Genomic DNA, 24,896 nt, shown 5'->3' on the forward strand with positions numbered 1-24,896 from the left:
GCTTTGCCATTTCTTATTCCTTAAATCTTCTTGGATCATTTCTGTTTGACAGAACTGCAATTCCAGCTTCAAAATCTTGAGAAAGGTTGACTCATTGAGGGCCAGATTTAAACCCAGCCAAACAGGTGCACTTCTAAATCACTGCACCTCACTGCCGGCCAGCCAGAGAGCAAGCTGTGAATGTTTATGAGGTGTCAACAGGCAGCGGATCAGTGATGGTCATTCATGCTGCAGTTGAAGGTTCTCTGCAGATACACCTAAACTTTATGACCCCTGACCTCACAGGGGTAACCCCTTCCAACCTTACCCCCCCAAAAAAGACAAAGGTTGTTCTGGCCCCGAGGGGTAAACTAACCCAAGTGCACACAGACACACACAGACTTATGTATTTGTATGCTATCTGGTCATGAACAGTGAGTGACAGAGCAGAAACCCTTTTAACATTCTGAAGCTTTGACCAGACAAGTAATAGGCAAGGTTTTTTTCCTGGGTGTGCTGTCTTAGCCTGCAGGTGTATACATGTGGCTATGTGTGCAAAACAGATCGCTTGGCTGACCCTCCGACCACCTAGAGGAGACCGTGCAGCTTGGTTCCTGCTGACAAACAGCAGGAAGGAGGAAAGAGGTGGTAAGAGGGATGTGTGCAAGATGGGCCGATAATGATGATGAATCATGGGAATAAAGCTCAGCCTAGACTAAGATCTGCTGCAAAACAGCCTCTTTAAGTAACACTATTGAGCTTTCTTCCCCAGATGAACCAGTTTTACTTATTGCATTTTTTTTCACTGTCTTACTCTACTTGTTTATTTATAGAAGCAAAGGAACATCATTATTTTCTGCTTGTCTGGCCCAGGTCTGTGTTGGATGTCAAGTATATGTGTGCATGCATGGATGTGCATGTAATCCTAAAGTCCAGTCTCTATTCTCATACTTGTCATTTGGCAAAGACTGCTCAGACTGACAAGCACTGCAGCCCTGCCACAGGTTTCATAAATCTTTTTTATTGTCAGATTTGAGACACCAAGGGAGCCAAGAGTGAGAACAAAACTGGGAACAAAAAAGAAGACTGGCACAGTTCAGAATAATTGTGATAATGTTGAACAAATGTTTGCACTGTCTGCGTTATAAATATCCTAATGGGAATGAAGCAACAAATTTGTCTGTACCGTAGATCAGAGCTGGTTTCGCGTCATGACATAATGGCTGGTGAAATGAATGATCTGGAAAGGATGCCACCCAGGGGCCTGAAAGTTACAGTGGATATCAAAACAGTTCAAACCATGTTAAAAAGTTTTCTTTCATGAAAAAAATGGACTGAAGGCAAATCATTTCAAACACAGCTGCTCTTGAAGATTCTCAGTCATCCAGGACATGGTAAATCCATAAGAACAAAACCACTAGACTTCAGTTCTTGTAGTTGAAAATGTTTATCCCTTCATCAAAGCTGGTGAGAGAAAAGTTCCAAGCTTGAGAAAGCCCTTCAAATTTAGAGCAACACATCTTCAACTACAATTTGTCTTTTTGTTTTACCTTCTTTGGATTCAAACAAATCTGTTCGGAGGAAAGAAACAAAAGAATTAAAAAAAATTGCAATAACCCAATTGCACAAGTCTTCGACATGTTCAACAAGATTGAATCACCTTTTGACTGAATTTCACTATTCAGTTCTGTTGGTTTATCAGTTAAAGTGAATTTGACTAATCAGAAACAAAGTTATGCAGTCTTTCAGGAAAGTACACCTTTGCAACCTTTATTTAAAGCCAACGTTTGCCAAGGTTACAAAGAAATAAAATAATATAATGGTACAGAGGTAGCAGTCAGAAGAAGAGTACAAAAGAAAACCCACAGCATCTAACATATGTCAGGGCACAGTGAAGACAGTCATCTTAATTGGAGAACATGTGGGCCAATGGTGACATTATAACAAAACAGTTTTCTCCAAAATTAAGGAAAAGCCAAGAGGGAAACTGGTCAAGGAATCTGCTGAGAAGCCAACAGGAACAGCGAAGAATCACCAGGAATTTATGATAATACTAGTTGTGTTCTACATGTGACATAAATTTCCTGAATTTTCCACAGCCTGACTAACGAGTAGGGTTGCAATCTTTTTCTTCCAAGTAAAACAATCAGGCTTGGATAAAATCTTCCCAAACCTTGCTGGAGAATGTGTTATGTTCCCTATGACACCAAACTTGAAATTTTGGGCCACAGATCCAAAAGTTATGAACAAAAACAACACTGCATCATATTGAAAGAACACCATACCCAGAGTGAAACATGGTGGTGGCAGCATTATGCCAAGGATTACCTTTCTTAAGATTGAACTGGAAATTTTGTACAGGTGGTTGAAGTCTTGATCCGGTCTATTTTGACCCAAACCTGTTAGATGAAGCAGGATTACATGTTGAACTTGTGGATCTTTTAATATGAGGTTTGGCCAAATATTGTCAAGTTAAGATGTGGTGCTGAAATTCAGTGAAAAGATGCTTCAATTAGTACGAGTTTTAGGGTGTGAACACCTATACAACAAGGTAAAGGCAAATTTTTTAGTTTTGACTTTTTGTCCCTGACCAAATGTGTTAGTTAAGTTATGCAGGATATGTGTCAAAATAAAGGTGGAAAAAAAGTTTTGAATTGATGTATTGCTTCACAAAAACATTTTAAAATAAGAGTGAGCACGTTGCGATCAACTGCATTGTTTTGTAAAGATGTTCAGACAGGATCCACTTAATTTTATGGTTAAATAAATTGGTACACCTTTTTATGCAATGAGCCCTCTCTGCAATGGAGAACCAATAAATCAGATGTTTAATGCCGCCCGCTCCTATGTCGTCATTTAGTCTGGTCTGCCTCACCTTGGCCTCCTTGCCTTAACATTCTCTGCGAGCTGCAAAGGCTAATGACAGGAAGGCTCCCAGCTTGGCATTCAAGACACAGATAGACATTACCAGTGGATACTGGCACTAGTCTCAGACTGGGTGTGGCTTGATAAAATTACTCTTGGGAAAGGCAATAAAGCTTATCTAATGATATTGGCCTCTTGCAGGTATTAAAAGATCACTTCAGGTTGATGGGTCTTTTTAGAGCAAATAAGGCTTGTAGGATGACAGGTAAGTCATCAGTCATGTTAGTTTTTTTTCTTACTATGGAGGAGTATTTCAATAACCATATTACAATAAAGCTTTTTGCTGAAGATGACATTTTTAGTGGCTCTATTGAGACTAACTCCACCACTCTGAAACTATTACAGTCTTTGTACCAAGACACACACTCAAAGTATTCTACAGAAAATCAAAGACATTTCATCACTGTTCCATTTTATCAAAATACATAGTTCTAAGTTGGGATAATCTCATTAAGTTCACAAATGCCTGTCAGATATACAAAATCCTACATGAGATGGCCTCTCCGCCTCATGGTGTTTTTGTCAGTCTCAGAACATCCATACACAGAATCACCCGAGGAGTGTCCAGAGGTGACTGTATTATACCACTTAGAAAAAGTGTTTTTAGTCAGTCAGGTTTTTCAGGTAGAGCTTCTCGGGAAAGGAACACCATTCCAACCACAATCAGAGAAATCAACACATAAAGCCTGTTTTGCACACATCTAAAATGTTGGCTGATTAGTAACCAGACCTGTCAACACTGAACTCCTGCTGCTGCCATCTTGTGTTTCAGTTCTGAATGTGTGACTCCTTTATGACCTTTTCTGTAATAAGAATAATTACGTGTTTTACAATTCTGCCAGTAACAATGTTATTTGTCATGCATCTATCAAATGTTTTAACTCATGTTACTAATGCATGACACTTATATTGCTGCTATTATTTTTTACTAAACCCTTTGTTACTGCTTTTTGTGCTTACAAAATAACTATGCTGCTTTTTATGAAACTTTTCCCCTGTATTATATTGCTTTTTTGCTGCTGCTGCTCATACACAGCAATGGACAAACACAGTCTCAATGTGTGGTTTTATTGTTGGTTAGATTCATTGTTTTATTCTGTTGTGCTTATTTTTGGACTACAGATGAAAACTAGCCTTTGTCTAATTCTGGCATTTTTCAGGTGTAAATATGCACTGTCCTGGTAAATAAATAAACTAATTTCAAGGCTTCTTCCAATGATCTTTTGATCAGAACTGAGTGAGCTATAACAAATGTTCAGTAAAAAGATGTTAACTGTAATGTGTGCGTCTAAAATAATATAAAAATCCTTTTAGTGCTTTCTTCTGTGCTTGTGTGTGAGATACCCTCTAGACTAGGAGTCTTTGGACTCGAATGCAGCACAGACTTAACTGGAGTCTGGGAAGCAGACGGGGCCAAGACTGAGAAGATTGCTGGAAAGTATTCCCTGTGATAAGCCGCCCAAGAAGCCTTTGATTAAATGTGGTCCCAGCAGGAGCCCACACTAGGCCCTCTGTGGCATGACCATGTTCCATCTCCAGCTATCAACAGCCCTGGGTAATTACAGCCATCTAGTCATTAGCCTGGGACCCACCTGGAATTCCACATGGGGGGGGAGGTTAGGAGAGGGTGAGCAGGGGTTGGGGTTTTAGGCTGGGTCTTTAATAAAACACTTCCCTCTTCTTGACTGACACAACACCTCTTACCCTGATCCTCACAGCATTGACCTTTTGTTACTGAAATACAGTTCTGTGTAAGGGCTTGGGTTATCTCTCTCTTTTAATATTATCTTGCCAAGTAAACAGTGTTCCTCATAATATTTTGTAGTGCTCTACATAATATTAATTTTACTTTAGGAAGATCTTTCACTGTTTTTTTTTCTTTTCTTTTTACCCTTTGGAATCTTCTCAGTCATTAGCAGTTCAGTTTCTTAACGTTTGGGGGCGATTTTTGTTCTTTCTTTTTTAAAGCCATTCAATACTGACCTTAGTTTCATTAGTGCATAAAAAGGCTTCTACACTATAGGGATGAACTGGTAGATCAGTGCTGACATCTACACAACTTAGCAAAGAAACTGTTCTAAATTAAATCTTTGGTTACATGTCACTAACTTCTTGCTAACACTCAATTTGTCTGAATCTATGGAAAATACTAGAGCTGCTGACATAGTTTCTTATCTTGCCACATACACTATATTGCCAAATGTATTTGTCTACTTTTACATGTACATGATCTTTGATGACCTCATAATCATAATCTATAAGGTCTAATTTATTGATGGACCCACTGTTGTCAGCAACTTTAACTATTCTGTAAACATCTTCCACAAGGTATAGGAGTGTGTTCTTAGATGAGAAAACCAGAATTGCAGCATCCACTCTAATTCCTCATAAAGGGTGTTCAAGAAGGTTGATGTCAGGACTCTGTTCAGGCCAGTCAAGTTTCTCCCCACCAAACTTTATAAATCTGCAGCCATGGAAGTGATTGGAAAACTGGAAGTTCTTAATTTGATGGTGTGGCCCAATACTCTTTGGCAATATAGTGTATATTGGATCATCTAAAAATACTTTTATGTGGGTCCAAACATGAGCCAATAAAGGACATTTTATGAAAAAAGTCCAGTCACATTTATAGTATGTGTTTTCTATGATGAACTCCTGTTGTGTATAGTGCATGTATATTGGGATCAAATGTGTACAATTTATTGTGCTACTTCATCAGGTTGGACTAAGTTACTTTAGCCATGACGTTTAGTTTACTTTTGACTTAATGATCAGCTGACCATCTTGAGCTGAAGGTTTAAAGCTCTATAAACGGTCTAAAGTGCCCCCAAGAGACAAAACCTGAAAGATGAATTAATCATAAAACTTTACCATTTGAGTCACTTCAGCACACCAATTCATTCAGCACACCAATGCAATGTTAGTAAATCTTAATCTGAGGAGACAGATCGCCTGCACAGTGTAGCATGAGATCAATTAATGTTAGTAATAGGTCATTACTGTGACATTTGAGAACCACTTGCTTACATATGCAGTGGCAGATATGCAGGGTAAATATGACATTTCTTAGTTGCAAAGCTCTAGGTAAAGAATTTTACAAGAAGTACCAAAAGAGCTGTGGCAAAGCTCAGCATCAAATTATGTATGGTACATTTTCAGATGCGAGGGAAATGCAATGCTGCAATATTTTTCAGATAAAGCTGCTTATATTCGTACATAAGCAATAAATGTGCAATAGTGTGACTGGGTATGAGAAAGAAAATGTTCATCACACAGTGTTCAGTACCCAAAAGGTGACCCCTAAAGGGTTGTTAACTGAAAACTTGAGAATAAAGTTGATAAATCAACTGAAGGTAGATGAGTTTCTTAGATCCTTTACTCATACTATTTTGTATTTACTGACAAATACCAGACAGAAAGAGCATAAAAACTTTGAAAAACCTTCAGTCAGCCTAAAAAAAGCATTGATCAATAAAAAAAATTTTAAAAATGAAAGCAAGGCCAGCACCTTGTAGTCAAACTGGAAAACAATAAGGGTAAGTAGTTTAAAACAACTGAATAATACTGTAGTTTGTAATAATAGTAATCTGTACACATTTTATGTGATTGCAGTTACCGTTTGCACATTGTTAGCTTTAAAAAATAAGACAACTCTTTGTGCTGTTTGGTCAAGACTCATTCATCTCACTTACTATTATTTGGCCAAAACTTTGATTTTTGTGATTGAACAACAACGACAAAAGCAACCAGCAACAAACTAATTCACCATATATTTTATATGAACATCTGTTTAGATAGAGCATTATACAAATTGTTATACAAGCTAGCTCGAGAGCAGAGAAGTAAGATCTGTGGATGTGGATCTGTTGATGAGCGACCCATCGCGGCCTCAGTTTTCTTTGTCTTCTTCTCAGCAGCAGGTTTTTCAAATCTCACACAAAACTAAAACTCACTGTATAATAACAGTAATGCTAGTGCTCTTCTCTCTCCTTGCATCAGCCATTGCAGTGCACGCTCATCAACGGATGAGGATTGAAACAACACTTCACAATTTAAATATTTTTTTTTTCACTTTCGTCCTTTTTTCCTCTCCTTTGCACAATGTCTCTCTATGCTCCAGTGATGCATTTGTCCATTATGTTAAAATTCATCTGGTGTCCATCTCCTTCTCCTCTTGCAGTCCTTTTCCTGGACGCTCGATTGGCCCTGCATTGCCAAATATATCTTTATGTCCACATCTTGAATTGCACTTTCTAAGGTACTGTCCCCAGTTCAACCAAGTATGATTTTTTTTTTTTTTTTTTTCCAATAGATAACAGTGTATGCCCCCAACCCTCAGTTACCCTGCCCCCATCCCCAACTCTCCAAAATAAAATAATTCAAAGTTATGTGAGTATATGATATGATGCTGTTAATAATACTGGATATGTTTTAAGGCTCAGGTAAAATCTCTTTGAAGCATCATGAAAGCAGCAAACCATTTTGAATGCAGTACCACACACCAGAGAAAATGTTATCTGGGCTGAATCTGTGGTTAAAGTCAAATTGGCATCACTGACTATTACAGTTCATCTGATCCCAGCAGTTTAATCACAGAGACATTCTCAAATAGGAGCTAATGTGTGTTGACTCATTACGATGGCCAGTGGATTCTAGTGCTTTCACAGACAGGTAAAAAAAAGCCATGCAATGATGAGACAAGGTTGGGGCAGAGATGCAGAGCACTTTTGGACAGACTTTCCAGAATACTGCGTTCTACACGATATCCTGCAAAGGGGTATTGGGTGAGGTTGCATTTGATGGGAAGAAAGGGCAGCGTGTCTTCAGGTCTTGTCCAGCCACTCTGCTCGTTTAGGGGCCTTGCACGTGTGTATGTCTACAGCCTCCTCACAGTCCTTACACTCCACTGCGCAGCACCATTTGAATTTGCACTCACACTTAGTGATTTGCATGACCCTGGTGGTGTCGTAGCCTCTCCCACAGCACATGACTTCGCAGCCATCGGTGCCCCGCGATGTCTTGTTGCAGACCCGTCCGGCAGTGCCCAGAGAACCTGTGTGCAGATAAAAAGAGTTTATTAATGTATACCTGCAAACATTTTCTTTTTTACTTATGTATGTTTTTTCTCCAAAAAAGCTGATATTTAAAGTACTTGGTGTAGTGTATATTTCTATAAAAAAAAAAAAACTGTGTTTCCCAGACCTGCTACACATTTGTCTTTTTGATCCTTAGCGACTAAACATTTTGACATTGCTTGTTTCTTTTTGTTAAATCTGTTAGTCCAGAACTTATCTGTCTCATGTGCAATAATGATACAACTCATGTTGCATTCAAGAAATCCTGGGAGAATTCATTATTCTGACCTGAGAGAGTTTAAGTATCATCGTTTTAAGAATCACACTAAGAAACGTGTAAAGTTTACAAGACCAAATACAAACAAACCAGTTTATTGACAGTTCTATAAGCAGAGTAGGAGGTCACAATCTAAAGGCAGACTTAAACAGCTTTCTCTAGTCCAGAGTTAAATGTAAACGACAAAAGACGGCCTGGAAAATGTTTGGCTTAGTGTAAAATGCTGCTAACTGAGAGCAGCTAGAAGTAAGCAGAACACTGTTGCTGAACCTATTACCATTTGTGGAAAAGTGAGTGAATCTAATGTACTTTATGTGCTTGGAGTTTCAGTATGTGTGGTTATGATGCCAAATCAATTTAAAACGCCCGTCAATGGTGATGAATGCCTTGTATTGCTTGGCAATCTGGCCACCACTCAATGCAGCGGCATATTGTCCATGTCTAATGTGAATGTCATCCCCACAGAGATTAGTGTTCATGTTCGGTGTGAGAAGCTCCCTGTTTGAACTGCTACCTATCACAACAAGCGACCCGTAGAACAACAGACCCACACACACAACTATGCGGTGTTGGTAAAGCAGCCTGTAGTTACACTGCCTTTCCCAAGCCATTGCTCCCTTTGAAGCACCTCTGTGTGTGTGTGTGTGAGGGTTAAATGAACAGTGGAGCGTGACAGACAGACAGGGTCTCACACTCGGAGGCCCACTCTGCCCTCCAGCTACGCTTAGCTCAGACAGACAGAGAGGGAGAAAGACTGTGACAGACACAGAGAAGTGACTTTTTTTTAAAAATTAGCTGCTTGTGTCCTTAGGCTGTGGATTCCACTGAGAAGGTGAGAATGAAGGGGGGAGATTGGGTGAGGGGACAAAGAGACCGACAGACAAAATGAAAGAGTGTATGGAAAAGCCAGAAAGAGCTTAAGAGTGATGTCAGCTATCTGCTAAATTTTATTTGTCAATCCCCCATGCATCATCCAGCCAGTTTGAAACAGTCATATATGATCAGGAACATTGTCTGAAGAGGGATCAAGACATCTCCTGACCACAGGGTTGTGTGTGCTGAGGTGTGTGTGTGTGTGTGTGTGTGTGTGTGTTTGTGAGAGTGTGTGTGAATTGACAGACTGACAGAGGTCAGGTGGTCACAGAACAACCATGTCCTCAGGGTACAAGGATATTAACTTCCACCAACATCACAGGGGGGCCTGCTGTGTTATTTGACTACTATCCCACACACACACACACACACACACACACGCACACACTGACATTCGTGACCACAAAACATACTAGTCATGCATGAGCATACACAAAACACATAAATAGAAACCCCTAAAACATAAGAGAGTCTGGGCAATCCATCAACATCCACGAGAAACTGTCTTTTAGCCCCCCGCTTTGCAGTCTTACCTGCTGCTTTGTCTTGGAGGCAATAATCCGGAGAGTTCTCAAAGTACACCAAGTCATTCTTGGTGGCCTTCCTGAAGGCTTTGTTGGCTACAGCAAAACCCGTCCCATCCTGATTCATTGTCACCTCAACTGCCCCGTTGTACTTCCTCCGCAGGTAGTCGCCAGTCTTCCTGAAGTCCGACAAGGCCATCCAGCATGTCCGGAGCGTGCAGGAGCCGCTCACACCGTGGCATTTACACTCCATGTTCATGAAGCGCTTCACTGCCTGCATGAAGAAGTTTGGACTGGTATTGTTTCTATCAGGATTACATTTAATTTAATAAAATTAAGAGAGGCCTCCTAACTACTTATCAAAAAAAAAACAAAAAACTTTATTTTGAGGAGAACTTAAAACCCCACTTACAGGGTGTAGAGTTAAACTTCCTTTTAGTTGCTTTTAGTTCTCACTAAAACTACCCTAAAGAAAAGCATTGTCCTAGCCTTGTCCTATAAATCTTGGAACAATCCAGAAAATTGCGTCTAATATGTCTGGCATGATTTTGAGCAAGGTAGCTATAAATATACTGTATTTGTCTATTGAACAAGGCTTTTAAGATTTATCACTGAATGTGCTCAGTTTTAAAACCAAATGAGCAGAATTCACTAAGCAATTCAATTTCCTCAGTTATATTGCACATGATTTGTTTTGCATACATGGCCTGCTTTATCTCTAGACTGCATTCCCAATGCAGTTCGCCCTAGACATAAAGAATGATTAAGTCCAGCAGTTTGCATCTAATTCCTCACAGCGAGTTTGGGGTCCTGAAATTGTTTAAAACAACATCTTATTGTTGGAAAGAGAAATCCCAATTGGACTCGGGTGATAGGAATGTTTTTATGCAGGAATTCCTAAGTGCACCTCAAAGGGCTCTAAAAAGATCCCTGACTCTGAGGAGATCTTGTGGGATGATATCTAGCAATATTAAAAGTTTTTCTCATCAAAGTGAAGTCTGTCGCACAAAGTGCTACCTAGTCAGCATGTATCTTTGTCTGATAAAGAAAGTCTAAGCATTTATTTTGAGTTTTATTTAAAAAGACTCCAGGGTTTTGAAATCATTTCTGTGAAACATTTTGGTGCCTGGTATAAAAATGAAACACTGACAGTGACAGACAAGACAAAAAAAAAGTACAAATCACAGCTAAAACCATTAGCTGCTGACAAATTTGGGGATCTTAGTTTCCTATTGTCGCTAAACTAAATTATATTATTTATGTTATATAAGCATTTATTTCCTGATTTAAACCTAAAATATTAAAACTGATCACATCTAAATTAGATATTTTTAAATAAATCTTTATTCTGTTTGTGCAACACAAAAGGGAAAATTTGTAATGCTATTCTCACTGGAATTCAACAAGTGTAACAGTTTTTAAATATGTAAACTGATTTCATATTCTTTAAAACATAGCTTGGATTAGTTAAACCATTATACTATTTGTAAACAAAAAGGAAAAGTTAACATTCTTAGTTTTTTTACAAAACTATTCCTAAATTGTCATCTCATTCTCGTGAACTCAATATATTGTACCGTCTCATCTCTTAAATTGGATGCATCCTAACACTAAGTAACTGTTCCCACATTAAACAATGAGGATGGATCTTCCCTGGAAAAGTAATTAATTTGAGTTATGTTTATTAACCTCTACGTGTTCCTACAGCAGAATTTTGAACACAGATTATCCAATAATTTGCTTGTAGATCTCATTTGTAAAAATATCAGACAAAGATCATGAGAAGAAAGGATGAAATTATACCTTTCTCAAGACTGCTCTGTTTCTGTAAAGCCAGCAGTACTGATGTTTTTCTCTTTTTCTTCTTCCTTGTGAAAATTATCACCAGCTTTCATCAGATATTTCTTTTTAAAATTGTGTGTTGCAGATCGCATGGTGTTGGTAATGCCTCTGGGTATAATTTCTTTAAAATAAATCAACATGGACAGATTTTTCCCTATATTCATATATAATGCGTCATTTAAATGTGATGACTGATGATTTATTACTGATGACTGAGACGCTTGGTTTGGTAGCACTATTTTTGGAACACATCCTCCTCTGCTTGCAGTTTCAGAATAAGATGGATATGCAGACTAAGGTTTGTACATATTTAGTGTGCAAAAATAGCTTTTTCCTATGACTACCTAAAATGGTAGATGAAAAAAATTTATGTTGAACGTGCATTAATCTAAAATTGCTTCTGTTCTACTTTGTCGCTTTATTTGTATGTATGGTGTTGTTAATCGTATGCAATTTAGTTTGACATTGTCTTGTCTAAATGACCAAATCCTTCTCTGAAAACGAAACTGTGTCTTAGGTAGTGCAGATAGTGTTGTGTATTCTTAAGCAATAACATGGCCATCAAAATAAATCTTGTACATGAGCTTTGGCCCAATGTAAATTTTATTTAATTTAATTTATTTTTGTATTTATTAGGCAGCTTATTTAAACCGAGACCTAAAAATCATATCCTGTGAATTTCTAGCTCCATAATTTTATGGAAATCATCTACTTACTGTTCTGCCACAGCGGTTGTTGTGGAGGTTCATAAGGGCTCGAGCATCCCGTACAGTCATCTCTTTGGCATCAATGAAGGCTTTAGCAAATTTTATCCCATAGTTGACGTTATCGCTGCAGCCACCCCAGTCAAATTCGCCTTTTTCATCGTTTGCTCGTCCTCGTTTTTGAGGGTCACAGTTACACGTCTTCAGCTCCCCCTGGCTGCAGGCACGAGTCAGTGCGTACACGACTCCCGCTGAGGAGATGGCATAGACAAAAGCGACTTCACGACTACCTGAGAGGGAAGGATAAGGTGAGATTAAAATTGAGCATCTGAAGACAAGCGATGTAGTCACTCACAGTTTACCCTACAATAAATCCTGTATGAACCAAAACCAGCATTGCAGCCCACATTTATGCGTGCAAAGATGCACATACTACCATGACAAGACCTGGTTGTGAGCCATGAGGACATGAAGGTGAAGCTGACGGAGAAATTCAGCTCTGATGTGGAGCAAAGAGCAGCTCTGTTTAAATATTATCATGGAAATAATCCTTGCTGTGGGGGTCTCTCCTGCTCACATAAATTGTTTAAATACAGATGCAGTGATACCCCATTTATCAGCACCAGGGTGATGTCATGAGAACATTATCTACCATTGCACAGCTCATCTGTTCTTTGCCGGTTCCCCAGAACATGACTCATGCATCATGCAGCCAAACACAAAAGGACATTTTTATGTAGTGATTGGTCATGGTTGCTTTAAGCAGCGTCTGTGGGCAAAGTGCCCTAAAACGCAACAAAGAGATCAAACCTTACCTTTAGTCTTTTAAACACAAACACAATAAACCTGCATTTAAAGCTGGTTTCTGTGATGAAAGAAAAATTCCAAACCCTAAATAAGACTGCATGTCTCTCTTTGTTAAAGCAACTGGTTAAAATGTTTACCCAATCAGTTTGTCACTTATATACTCAACAATTAAACATGATATTTGAGAATGATTTTTGTGACCCGATGCCATTGCTTTGAAACATGACAATAATCTCTGAGTTTTTAGCTGTTTGTTTTGAATTTACCTTGAGTTTTCATGCATTTACATTCATGGTCCACTCTCAACGCACAGCCTTTCCTCTTGTCCCACTCGCAAGCTATTAATGTGCAATGAAGAAAAATCAACACCTAATATTTTTACAGAAATTTATGAATGATAAACCTTTTCTGTTCGAAAACCCCATTTCTTTTAGCACAACTCTCAGGGTTTCGTGTAATTTTATCATACACAGGCATGTAAAAAATAGATTTGTTTGTCACTTTCAAAACACATTTAGCTCCCTTGGGTTTAAACCTTTGTTTGACGCTCTTGACTCGCATTGCATCTCAGCTGCAATTTTGTCCCATTTATCATCTTCTTATCTAACATCCCCAGTAAGATAAGAAGATTTCTTTGGCCCTGTGAGCCTATATTCCAACCTATACAACTGTTTACACTGGCTGCATACCAAATTGTGTTTGTATTTTTAGGATCTAACTGACCAAAAGTGTAATTTGTTGATGTGTGAATGTTTCCTTTACTTAAGCAAGCATTTAGTGTTTTTTGTCTTTTAAACTTATGTTCCGTATTTTAAAGGGCTAAAAAAATTAAGTATTTATTACATTTTTAAGAAAAAGAAAAGAAGATTTAAGAATTAAGTCAAAATTGCAGCGGAGAATGCAGTAAATAAACAGCTCTCAATGTATTTTCACCAAAGTGTCCCGTTTACTCTTGGAGGTGAGGAGTTGGAGGCAGAGGATGCAGACAGAATGTATGTGGGAGAGCACTGACAAGGGCATCGCTGGTCATCTTTTAAAACTACGCTGTTTGCCTGACAGTGAGAATATCTCTCTAAATATTTACATCTACATTACTGTTTATTCCTCTCACTCCTTCCTTCCCATTGCCGCACACACACAGACATACAGACAGGGTAAGTGTCTTCATATCTTTCACTTTCCTCCATGATTCAACGGCCCCCACACATGCTTGGAATGGTTGGAGCAGGCACAATAACAATCTGTAGGACGTCACTGACGTCATAATCTAGATATAAGGTGACACATTTTTTTCTTCCACCTGAATCTCTTAAATGCTGCAAATGAACTTGTAGGAAAACAGATTGATGTGCACAATGCTAAATGCTTTGTTTTGTAATTCCCATTGATGCTTGCTCTGTTCAGAAGTAAATCCATGTCACCCCTTCACCAATTTCATGCCTTCCTACTTTCATTTGTTATCTGTAAACAAATCATTTTGTACCCATGTAAACAACAACTGCATTTCCAGTTATTTTTCTGGGTTTCTAGTTCTGTGAAATATGAAGGCAAATAGTTATAGAAATACAAGAATCTCATGCATATTTGAATTTAACTGTATTTTTCTAGAGACTTATGAAACCCTGTTTCCATTGATCATGGTTTTGATTCTATTTGGGCCAGGTGAGTCTTTTAAAAGAAGACCAACCCTTAAAGAAACCAAAATAACTGATTGAACTTCTTTTTCTGAATCATATTTAATAGAGTCCCAACACCACATTTGCTTACCATAAACAATAAGAAAGCTAAAGTACAAAATGGTGAACGGGAGAAAAAAATCAGCATCCAGATTCTTAAGTATCATCCAGCTGGAATCTGCTAGTTCCTGCCATATTGAGACCACATGGGATATGTACATAAATGACATGCAATCACAAACCTTCCTGATATCCACATATAGAGGATTTTAAAAAATTGTGTCAAATTCATGAGTTGTGAGGTGTCATTCAAAAACGAGATAAATGAACCGACTCTTTGTTATCAAATCTTCAGCTCTGCTGAAAATACGTGCTGATAGAGGCTTGATTTGATTTTAAGGACAAACCAGGCAGCCAATCACATGCAAATACAGACTGGGATGATACAATTATCGAGAGGGGCAATCCAAAGTCAGAAAGTGTAGTGGTACAGGCCAGTAGCTTAGCGTCGGATTTAAATCCGAACACATCGGGAAAAAGTGAAGTAATAATGTCAAGAGTTTAGCGTTTTCAACCACAACTGATTTGTTTGATGTGGTTTCTGTGCTTTTGTATCCAGTTGTTCATTCAAAATCTTGATTAAAATATTTCATTTTCTTTATTTTTTGCAAAAAAGATTGATGATAATAAGGTAACATAAAGTCTACATAACACTAAATAAAGAACTGTTTAGAATCACGAAAACAATTTATAATTGCCAAATTAGTCCTAAATAGAAGGTTCCGAGTAATACTAAATGAAAGGGAGAAGAGCCATTGGGATCAGTTCTTTTTCAGGGGTGCAGAGCCAAAAGTGATGAATCTTTAATAAGAAATCGCTTACACTTTATTTCTCTTTCTTTTCTTTTTAATGGACAAATGACTAACCAGTGAACTACTGCTATCTGTAGCTTAGAGTGTAAAACTGTAGGCCTGTGAGGTGAACGCTGATCCAAATTAACAAAAATGGAAGTGCCTGTGCAACATGTTGAAAACTGAACCCATTGAGTACAATTTAGTTTAAAGGACATAAAATGTGGTTGTCCCCTCCTTGAACCACCACAGGTGGTTACTCCTCGCGGGTGGTTACTCCCTCGCGGGACCCGCCCGGGGCCAAGCCCGAATGAGAGATGCGAGGCCATCCCCCAGTGGGCCCACCACCTGCAGGGGGAACCATGAGGGACCAGTGCAAAGAGGATTGGTCAGTGGACGAAGGTGGAGACTTCGGCGGTCCAATCGTTAGGCTGCCTCTTGGGATGTGGAATGTCACCTTGCTGGGGGGGTCGAGAGATATCAACTAGAAATAGTCGAGCTCACCTCCACGCACAGCGTGGGCTCTGGAACCCAGCTCCTCGAGACAGGCTGGACTCTCTTCTACTCTGGAGTGGCCCATGGGGAGAGGCGGTGAGCGGGTGTGGGTTTGCTTGTTGACCCCAGTTCACTGTCTTGTGTTGGTGTTTACCCCAGTCAATGAGAGGGTCGCATCCCTGCGCCTTCGGGTTGGGGACAGGTCTCTGATGAGTCCACCTTTACTGTTTTCCCCACATCCGGGAGAGTTACGGTGTGGAGAAGCCCCAAAGAAGCGTACCACCCAGACTGTTGCATGCCCAGAGTGAAGCATGGGGGTGGATCAGTGATGGTTTGGGCTGCCATATCATGGCATTCCCTTGGCCCAATACTTGTGGAAGATGGGCGCGTCACTGCCAAGGACTACCAAACCATTCTTGAGGACCATGTGCATCCAATGGTTCAAACATTGTATCCTGAAGGCGGTGACATGTATCAGGATGACAATGCACCAATACACACAGCAAGACTGGTGAAAGATTGGTTTGATGAACATGAAAGTGAAGTTGAACATCTTCCATGGCCTGCACAGTCACCAGATCTAAATATTATTGAGCCACTTTGGGGTGTTTTGGAGGAGCGAGTCAGGAAACGTTTTCCTCCACCAGTATCACGTAGTGACCTGGCCACTATCCTGCAAGAAGAATGGCTTAAAATCCCTCTGACCACTGTGCAGGACTTGTATATGTAATTCCCAAGACGAATTGACGCTGTATTGGCCGCAAAAGGAGCCCCTACACCATACTAATAAATTATTGTGGTCTTAAACCAAATGTTTCAGTTTCATTGTCCAACCCCTGTATGTGTCTTGGCTGGTCTGGGAACGCTTTTCGTTCCCCTCGGAGGAGCTACAGGAGGTGTCTGGGGAGAGGGACATCTATGTGTCTCTACTGAGTCTGCTGGCCCCGTGACCCGGTCCCGGATGAAGCGGAAGATCACGAGTATGAGAATGTGGTTGTAAAGTGGAGGATGAAAACGGTGTCTGGTGTCTAAATGTCACTGAAAATTAGTTAGGGACGGTCAGATGGGCTAACCAAGCCTGACAAACACTGCTCAAAAAAATAAAGGGAACACTTAAACTTAAACTTCTGTGAAATCAAACTGTCCACTTAGGAAGCAACACTGATTGACAATCAATTTCACAGCTGTTGTGCAAATGGAATAGACAACAGGGGGAAATCTTTGGCGATTAGCAAGACACACTCAATAAAGGAGTGGTTCTGCAGATGGGGACCACAGACCACTTCTCAGTACCTATGCTTTCTGGCTGATGTTTTAGTCACTTTTGAATGTTTGTGGTGCTTTCACACTCGTGGTAGTATGAGACGGACTCTACAACCCACACAAATGGCTCAGGTAGTGCAGCTAATTCAGGATGCCACATCAATGCAAGCTGTGGCAAGAAGGTTTGCTGTGTCAGTCAGCGTAGTGTCCAGAGCCTGGAGGCGCTACCAGGAGACAGGCCAGTACACCAGGAGACGTGGAGGAGGCCGTAGGAGGGCAACAGTCCAGCAGCAGGACCGCTACCTCCACCTTTGTGCAAGGAGGAACAGGAGGAGCACTGCCAGAGCCCTGCAAAATGACCTCCAGCAGGCCACAAATGTGCATGTGTCTGCACAAATGGTTAGAAACCGACTCCATGAGGATGGTATGATGGCCCAACGTCCACAAATGGGGGTTGTGCTCACAGCCCAACACCATGGAGGACGCTTGGCATTTGCCAGAGAACACCAGGATTGGCCAATTCGCCACTGGCGCCCTGTGCTCTTCCCAGATGAAAGCAGGTTCACATTGAGCACATGTGACAGATGTGACAGAGTCTGGAGACACCATGGAGAATGATCTGCTGCCTGCAACATCCTTCACCATGACTGGTTTGGCAGTGGGTCAGTAATGGTGTGGGGCGGCATTTCTTTGTAGGGCCGCATGGCCCTCCATGTGCTCACCAGAGGTAGCCTGACTGCCATTAGGTACTGAGATGAGATCCTCAGACCCATTGTGAAACCATATGCTGGTGCGGTTGGCCCTGGGTTCCCCCTAATGCAGGACAATACTAGACCTCATGTGGCTGGAGTGTGTCAGCAGTTCCTGCAAGATGAATACATTGAAGCTATGGACTGGCCCGCCCGTTCCCCAGACCTGAATCCGATTGAGGACATCTGGGACATCATGTCTCGCTCCATCCACTAATGTCACGTTGCTCCACAGACTGTCCAGGAGTTGACAGATGCTTTAGTCCAGGTCTGGGAGGAGATCCCTCAGGAGACCATCCGCCATCTCATCAGAAACATGCCCAGGCGTTGTAGGGAGGTCATACAGGCACGTGGAGGCCACACACAATACTGAGCCTCATTTTGACTTGTTTTAAGGACATTACATCAAAGTTGGATCAGCCTGTAGTGTGTTTTTCCACTTTAATTTTGTGTGTGACTCCAAATCTAGACCTCCATTGGTTAATAAATTTGATTTCCATTGATGATTTTTGTGTGATTTTGTTGTCACCACATTCAACTTTGTACAGAACAAAGTATTCAATGAGAATATTTCATTTATTCAGATCTAGGATGTATTATTTGAGTGTTCCCTTTATTTTTTTGAGCAGTGTACAATGTCTTTGCTTTGGGTAAACTTGGAGAACATACATGAGCTAAAACTTGATTTTCAATTTATTTTTCTGAGCTAAGCATGGACAAGGATTGGCCAACCTTGAAGCTAAACTGGATTTTCTGGAGAAGAGTGATGTCATTATCAGGAATTAACACCAGTTCGAGTGAACTGTTTTTTATTGATTTTCAGACAGCATTATTTTTTGCATACAATGATTTCCCCAGCCAGTAAAATGACCAGATTTATTTTTGCGACATGTGTTTCATGGGGAACATTGTTGGTTACAGACCACAAACCAACTCAGTCTTCAATCCAAGAAGAAATCTAAAGACTTCTCATGCTGTGTAGAATTTTATTAAAAAGCATTGACATGGACAACTATTAAAGGTTTGAGATTGAATTGATTTAAAAGTAACAGAAGATCCCTCTAGTCTTTGCTTAAGTCTTTATAGCTGATAGTTTCTCTCTATGGTACAAACTTATGTATGTTAATCCAAACTGGGCTCATTTAGATGAAAATCTACTTCAGCTAAGATACTGACTCCTAAGCACAACACCACAGAACCAACCCTACAACGGAAAAGTCTGAATTCTCCATCTTCAAGTCACTTCTACAATGTGAAACTTTTCAATGGAGATTTCAGTGGATGGATGGATGGATGGATGGATATCCTATCAAATAAGCCACTCTCCTTATCATCTGGCACAATCTTTTTTAAGAATCATTGCAGTTTCCAGTATGACAATCCATACATTCATGTTCTACCACTTAGTGCTTACAGGGCTGCAGTGGGCTGGATACACCCTGAACGACTCAGCAATGTACCTTAAAGTGCCACCATGCACACACAGACACACACACACACACACACACACACACACACACACACACACACACACACACACACACACATTTACATCTAAGTCTAATTTTGTGTAGCCATTTAACCCAGCATGCATATGTTTGGAAAGTGAAGGAAGAAAAAAGACCCAGCATATGCACAAGAAGAGGACGCTAACTCCATGCATAAAGGCCGCGGCCCACAGTTGAATCCATGTCCTACTTGCTGTAACGGAACATTGCTAACACTGTGCCATCAGGTAATCTCAGCTTGCCAATATATAAAAATAATAAAATAGAATATGGTTGGGTTTTGAGGTAAATAGACTCTGCAGCCTACCTTTCAGATAACCTATCAGAGGCTTACGGTCATACTTAAAAATCATGCCAGGAAGAGATATTACACATGTGCAAAGATGGATGAATATGCTTCTGACATGTATAGCTGAAGGTTATTTTCACTCGAGATCTGTGTGGACGAAAAAAAAAAAGTAAGTGACGAAAAGCTCACGTCTTGAGGCCTGTGTGTTTATTGACAAGGCACAGCCTATTCCAACAGCCCATTAGTGATTGTGAACATGAAGCACTGGGATACATGGGATGCACGAAGAGGGGAAAACAATTCTTGCAGAATGCAAGATAATGAAGAAAAAGGTGAACACATAAAGTTGGAGTAAGAGTGGCCTCAGGTTATTTTTCACATGCAGAGACTTACTCCGGAGCAGGACGCGTCCAAAGACGGTGTGGTCACGGTCCAGTGTGCTGCAGTTCCATCGATGGTGTCTGAACTGGTGTTGGCACTCCCTGATCCACTCCTTCGTGCCCGCGCCGATGGCCTGCATGATGTCTGGGTGGCGCTGGCAGAGCTGCCGCTGTTTGTTCACCAGGCCAGGGATGTTGTCACAGATGACACGAGCCCCCAGAGCACCAATGTACCTGAAAGAGCCAGAAACAATGAAGTTTAGAGCTGCTTTATTAAGCATTTAACTATCTTTCCTGTGATTATCAACATTTATTGTGGAATAGTAAAAAAAAAAAAAAACAATGATTGCTGGTGTCCTGTAATCAACTGCTACAATGTGCTTAAATGTGTCCTCAAGAGGATGCAAAGAGGCGGGTGGCATGAAGAGGAGCTACAGAAAAAGCCCCTGTGAGTCAGAGTTCACTACACTTAACAGTTTAAGGTTTGTGAGTAGGAGGGGAGTGGAAACCATTTACTCCATTCTCCAAATAAATAAGCACTTAACCTCTCCCCACAAGACCTGTGAGTGTATGTGTTTAAATGTTTCCCAGCGGGACAGTTGAAATCATGTAGTCACAAATCAGAGTTCAAAGTCTGGGGCCTCCAATAACCCTGTCAAACTTAGACCCCGTTTACTCAGTCTATTCTCTTCCACCTTTTGCTCATTTGGTTTTATCTTACGAGACTTTATTTTCAAATGTCAAAATAAAGCAGACTTTTATTTTCACTTCAAGTATCTTCAAGATGCTTTGTTAACCTTGCCCAAAGTGAACCTCTAATTGTGACCTTTGTGTCTGTACATGAGATGTCTTCCAGATTTGTGGTTGCAGGGGGTTTAATGGGTCAGAGAGGGAAGAACAGGGGACTTTATCACCTTCTTTTATAAGGCTGAGCGAGAGAATGTTCTCTTGAGACTCAATACTCCCCTGAATGAGATCAGAGAGGAAAGAGAAGAGCAGTACTCTCATCAAAGGAAAATGCTGCAGCAGCATTTCACGCTTAATTTTCTTGGTGTAATTATCTAAGAGAAAGGAGTACTTGTGAACAGTAAATCTTTACCAAAAAATCTAAAACAACATGCTGTTAAAACAATTGAAGTGCAAATGTGCTATGTGATGCACATGTGCTAAAAACAACACTCTTCAGTGTGGAAGATGTTCATGAAGGAAAAAAGTTAGGGGGTTTCAGCATGACTCATGTGTTAAAATACACAGAGATGTAAGGGGTTGTTTAAAAAGGAACTGTAGTGTCTCCAGAGGTTTGTTGGCTGTTCATTCAAGCTGCTACAACAGAGAGATAGACTTCAGTGTGTGCCAGCCATTTCACTCCAAAACCATTTTCATACTATGGTGTTTTCACACCTGACTTTTTACAACTAAAAATGAGCCATCTGCCACAGGATGTTATTTTATACCTTCCTTACAGCAAAGTGCTCTTTTTTTATTCTTTCAACCTTTCAACCTCTGTCTGTCATACTGAATGTGGAAAACATGACATTTTGAAATGTTTGAGTTAAGGATCTCCATTCTCCAGGGACATAGAGACTAATGATTATATTTGGAAATACTAATGCGAATTGCTAAAATAAGTTAATGCTGAGACAGCTTAAAATGTAAATGCCAAATTATTTTGACAATGTTAAAGATCCTTTTTCACAGCAACTACTCTTTCACGCAAAGCATGCCACATTGCCTCTGCTCCTTATCCAAATAATTATTGACTACTCATTGCAGGAAAGCTGGTAAATAAATATTTAGAATACTGTTTATTATAGTTCCTAAAGAGCAATCATAATCAGCTAAAATCAGTAGCTTTACAAAACCGGAGCTCAGATATCAGCCCCAAATCTCCGATCAGTAGATCTTGATGAAAATTCATTTCTAAATAACTAAATTTAGTGGGTGCTGAGTTTGTGTTTTCCTTAATTCTACAAATTTATAAATACTAAAAATACCACCCCTAACAAAAAATCTATGTTATAGGTAGTTATTGCTTTTCTGTTTTAAATCAAAGCGATCTGAAAATATTTTATATGAATATATACTTTTAAAATGTATTTCCGTTGTTGTTGTTAATTATGTTATCAAAGAGAGTTTTATACTGGCCCATGCCTACAACAGAGTGACAGGTCCACTAGTCATATATTGATCAGTCTTCAGATTTGCAGAAAAAACATGCTAAATAAAGTTCACAATTATTCTTTTGGGGAACTTGTATGTCCTGGATAAGAAAGGTAAATATATAAATAATAACTGCATTCAATCTGTCAGACTAATAACTTCAATTAATAATCAAAGTCCTTTAAATAAATATAGATTTTTACTTGATGCTGTTGTGTTTTCTGAGATGACAGAAACAGTATTTTCTGCAGGAACCTCTGGTTTCCCCAAAATAAAACAAAAAATATATATTTCTAGCAACACCTGTCCCCTCCACTATGCTTATAATCTACAAAAACTACACATTCCAGCATTACCCTCCAACGCGCCCCCGCACAGACACCTCTCCTATAAACACACTCTCTCTCCTCTCATGCACCAACATATTTTTTTCTTATGTAACTTCAACCGCGCTCCGACTCAGATACAGGGAGAGGTGACGGCGGTAGCTACTTGGTGAATTAATGACTAGAGTCTGTAGCTCCAGCTGAGCTGCAGAAGCGCGCTCAGCCAACGACGTTGAGATAAATTACCCGCAGCGCGCTGGTATTATGATCATCATCAACGTCATTGTTTTTGCTCAACGCCGCAGGGCCAGCAAACTGACACGAACAGCGCGCAAACGCACTGTCGTAAAGACAGCCGAATCTCATTCACAAACTCATAATTTCTTCCACACTCCGGCGTGTTTCTTGGCTTCTATTTTTGGAAGGACGTTGTTAAAAATTAAATGAAATTATGACTGAAAAACAATAAAAGTGTTTTTGCTTCCATTTACTTGTAAAAAGGCACGTTTGTCGAGTAAAATTTATTACAGTTTAGAAAATAATATTAAAAATATATTTTTAAAGGATGTAGCGACAGTAAACAAAAATCGGCAATAAACAAAAGTTGAAGAAACCCTTATTCGATTTATAAAATACATAAAAATAGATGGTTATTTAATTTATTTCCTATGCAATTGCTCCTTGTTAGAATTTTGTTAACAATTTAACATGTTAACATTTTTTATAGATAATGATCTAACTGTGAGTCTCAAAAATAAAAATAAACGGGTTCAGTGAATGGATGATAAGAATAAGCCTGTGAGATGGATGTGTACTCACCACCACGAAGAGTCCACGCGAGGCGTGACGAGCAGCAGCAGCAACAGACACGCACAGTACATCTTTGAGCTGGCAACTTGGTTCTGACATGAAGAAGGCCCGGTTGAGAGTCCGGCTCCCGGAGAACCAGCGCGGTGAATTCGAGCAGCACGGAGGCCAAGAATCCTGCTTAAACCCAGCATGGCTCCTGTCTTTTTGCCCCCGGTAAAGAAGGGGAAAGAGAGATAAATCCTTATTCCGGATGTGAGAGCTGGTTAAGTTTTGGTGTGAATAATGGAGTTAAAAAAGTTAGAAGGCCTCATTATCCAGAGTGTGATGCCGTGTTGCGCGGCTGTCAGCAGATAGAGGATCTCATTTGTGGTGCCATGTGCGCACCAAACTGTCCCCTGAGAACTTCTGGCTGCCAACCCGGAGCCTTACCTGACGAAGCGGGCGACAAGAGAAGCCGGTTTCGGCCCTACTCTCGGTTTGATACTGTTGCTTCCTTATCGGAGAGGCAAGGATAGTGTCCTAGAATCAGAGCAGGATTCTAAGTTTGCAGAGTTAAAGTAGTCGCTCCTCAGCCTGCTGCGGCACTCTCCACTGGGTCGGATGCTCTCCTTTATTAGCGCACGGTGGACACAGTCCGAGTTGAGGGGGAGAGGAGGAGAGAGAAAAAGATGAGGGAGGGCTCGTCGCGGACAGCTCCCTTTTCTCATTGGGTGGAATCAGAGGTTACAGGGTTTGACGGAGAGGGAGATGTTTAAAAGGACGGAAGGGGAAAGGTGAGCGTGAGGTAAATGAGTGATGCAGGTGAGAGGATCTTTGTGTGCTCATCTGAAATGTAACACTCATGAAAGCCAATTACTAAAGGAAGGAACAGATCAATATACACATACATGGATCCAATATTTGTAATAAGACAGGCTGGAAAAGTACATTTTCGCACATTTCCTACAACATTAAGATAACGCATCTTATGAGGATTTTATGAAATAGAACAACACACAGTCGTTTCAATTAGTTTGAAAAAAGAAAAATCTACAATCCGTAGCATGCACTTATTTTCAAAAACAGTGGCAAACAAAACAAAAGACTTTAAGAGCTAATGTTATTGACATTTAATTCAAGTTTATTCATTCATTGGCACGTATAAAATAAATGCATATTTAAACACCCCTTACATTTCATTAGCCTCATAGCATAATTGCCTAAGTCATATTTTAGCTTATATGACTTAGGGTATTATCCTATGAGGCTAACGATTTGCATCCTTGCCACACGTATGGTTCTTCTAAGGGTAAAATGCAAAACAGAATGTAGAACCAGGAGAACAGTGCCAACCTGTCCAGTGAAACAGAACCATGACCTCAATATGAAACAGCACTCAAACAC

General features: G+C 40.1%; 1 protein-coding gene across 2 annotated transcripts; it reads right to left on the bottom strand.

Annotated features, from left to right (window-relative positions):
* Positions 1-1,722: 1,722 nt before the first annotated feature.
* Positions 1,723-24,126, bottom strand: LOC124865658 (protein Wnt-2b-A). 2 transcript variants are annotated; one of them, XM_047360960.1, is made up of 6 exons: positions 23,943-24,126; positions 23,523-23,713; positions 20,231-20,451; positions 12,212-12,489; positions 9,663-9,927; positions 1,723-7,957 (listed from the first exon to the last, which is right to left on the bottom strand). In XM_047360960.1, exons 2-6 carry the CDS (start codon positions 23,702-23,704, stop codon positions 7,728-7,730), a joined length of 1,176 nt encoding a protein of 391 aa, XP_047216916.1. In that variant the 5' UTR covers positions 23,705-23,713; positions 23,943-24,126; the 3' UTR covers positions 1,723-7,727. The 2 variants fall into 2 exon arrangements, with proteins under 2 accessions (XP_047216916.1, XP_047216907.1); XM_047360951.1 differs by having other exon boundaries at positions 23,523-24,126.
* Between the last annotated feature and the right edge of the window lie 770 nt (positions 24,127-24,896).

Source organism: Girardinichthys multiradiatus, chromosome 1 (assembly GCF_021462225.1).
Source record: "Girardinichthys multiradiatus isolate DD_20200921_A chromosome 1, DD_fGirMul_XY1, whole genome shotgun sequence".
In the NCBI taxonomy this organism is placed as follows: domain Eukaryota; kingdom Metazoa; phylum Chordata; class Actinopteri; order Cyprinodontiformes; family Goodeidae; genus Girardinichthys; species Girardinichthys multiradiatus.

Coding starts and splice junctions, on each gene's coding strand:
- LOC124865658 (XM_047360960.1), bottom strand. CDS start 23,704: ATGCTGGGTTTAAGCAGGATTCTTGGCCTCCGTGCTGCTCGAATTCAC. Junction 12,490..20,230: donor TGGACGCGTCCTGCTCCGGA/GTAAGTCTCTGC, acceptor CTTCCCTCTCAG/GTAGTCGTGAAGTCGCTTTT. Junction 7,958..9,662: donor CCTCCAAGACAAAGCAGCAG/GTAAGACTGCAA, acceptor ATCTGCACACAG/GTTCTCTGGGCACTGCCGGA.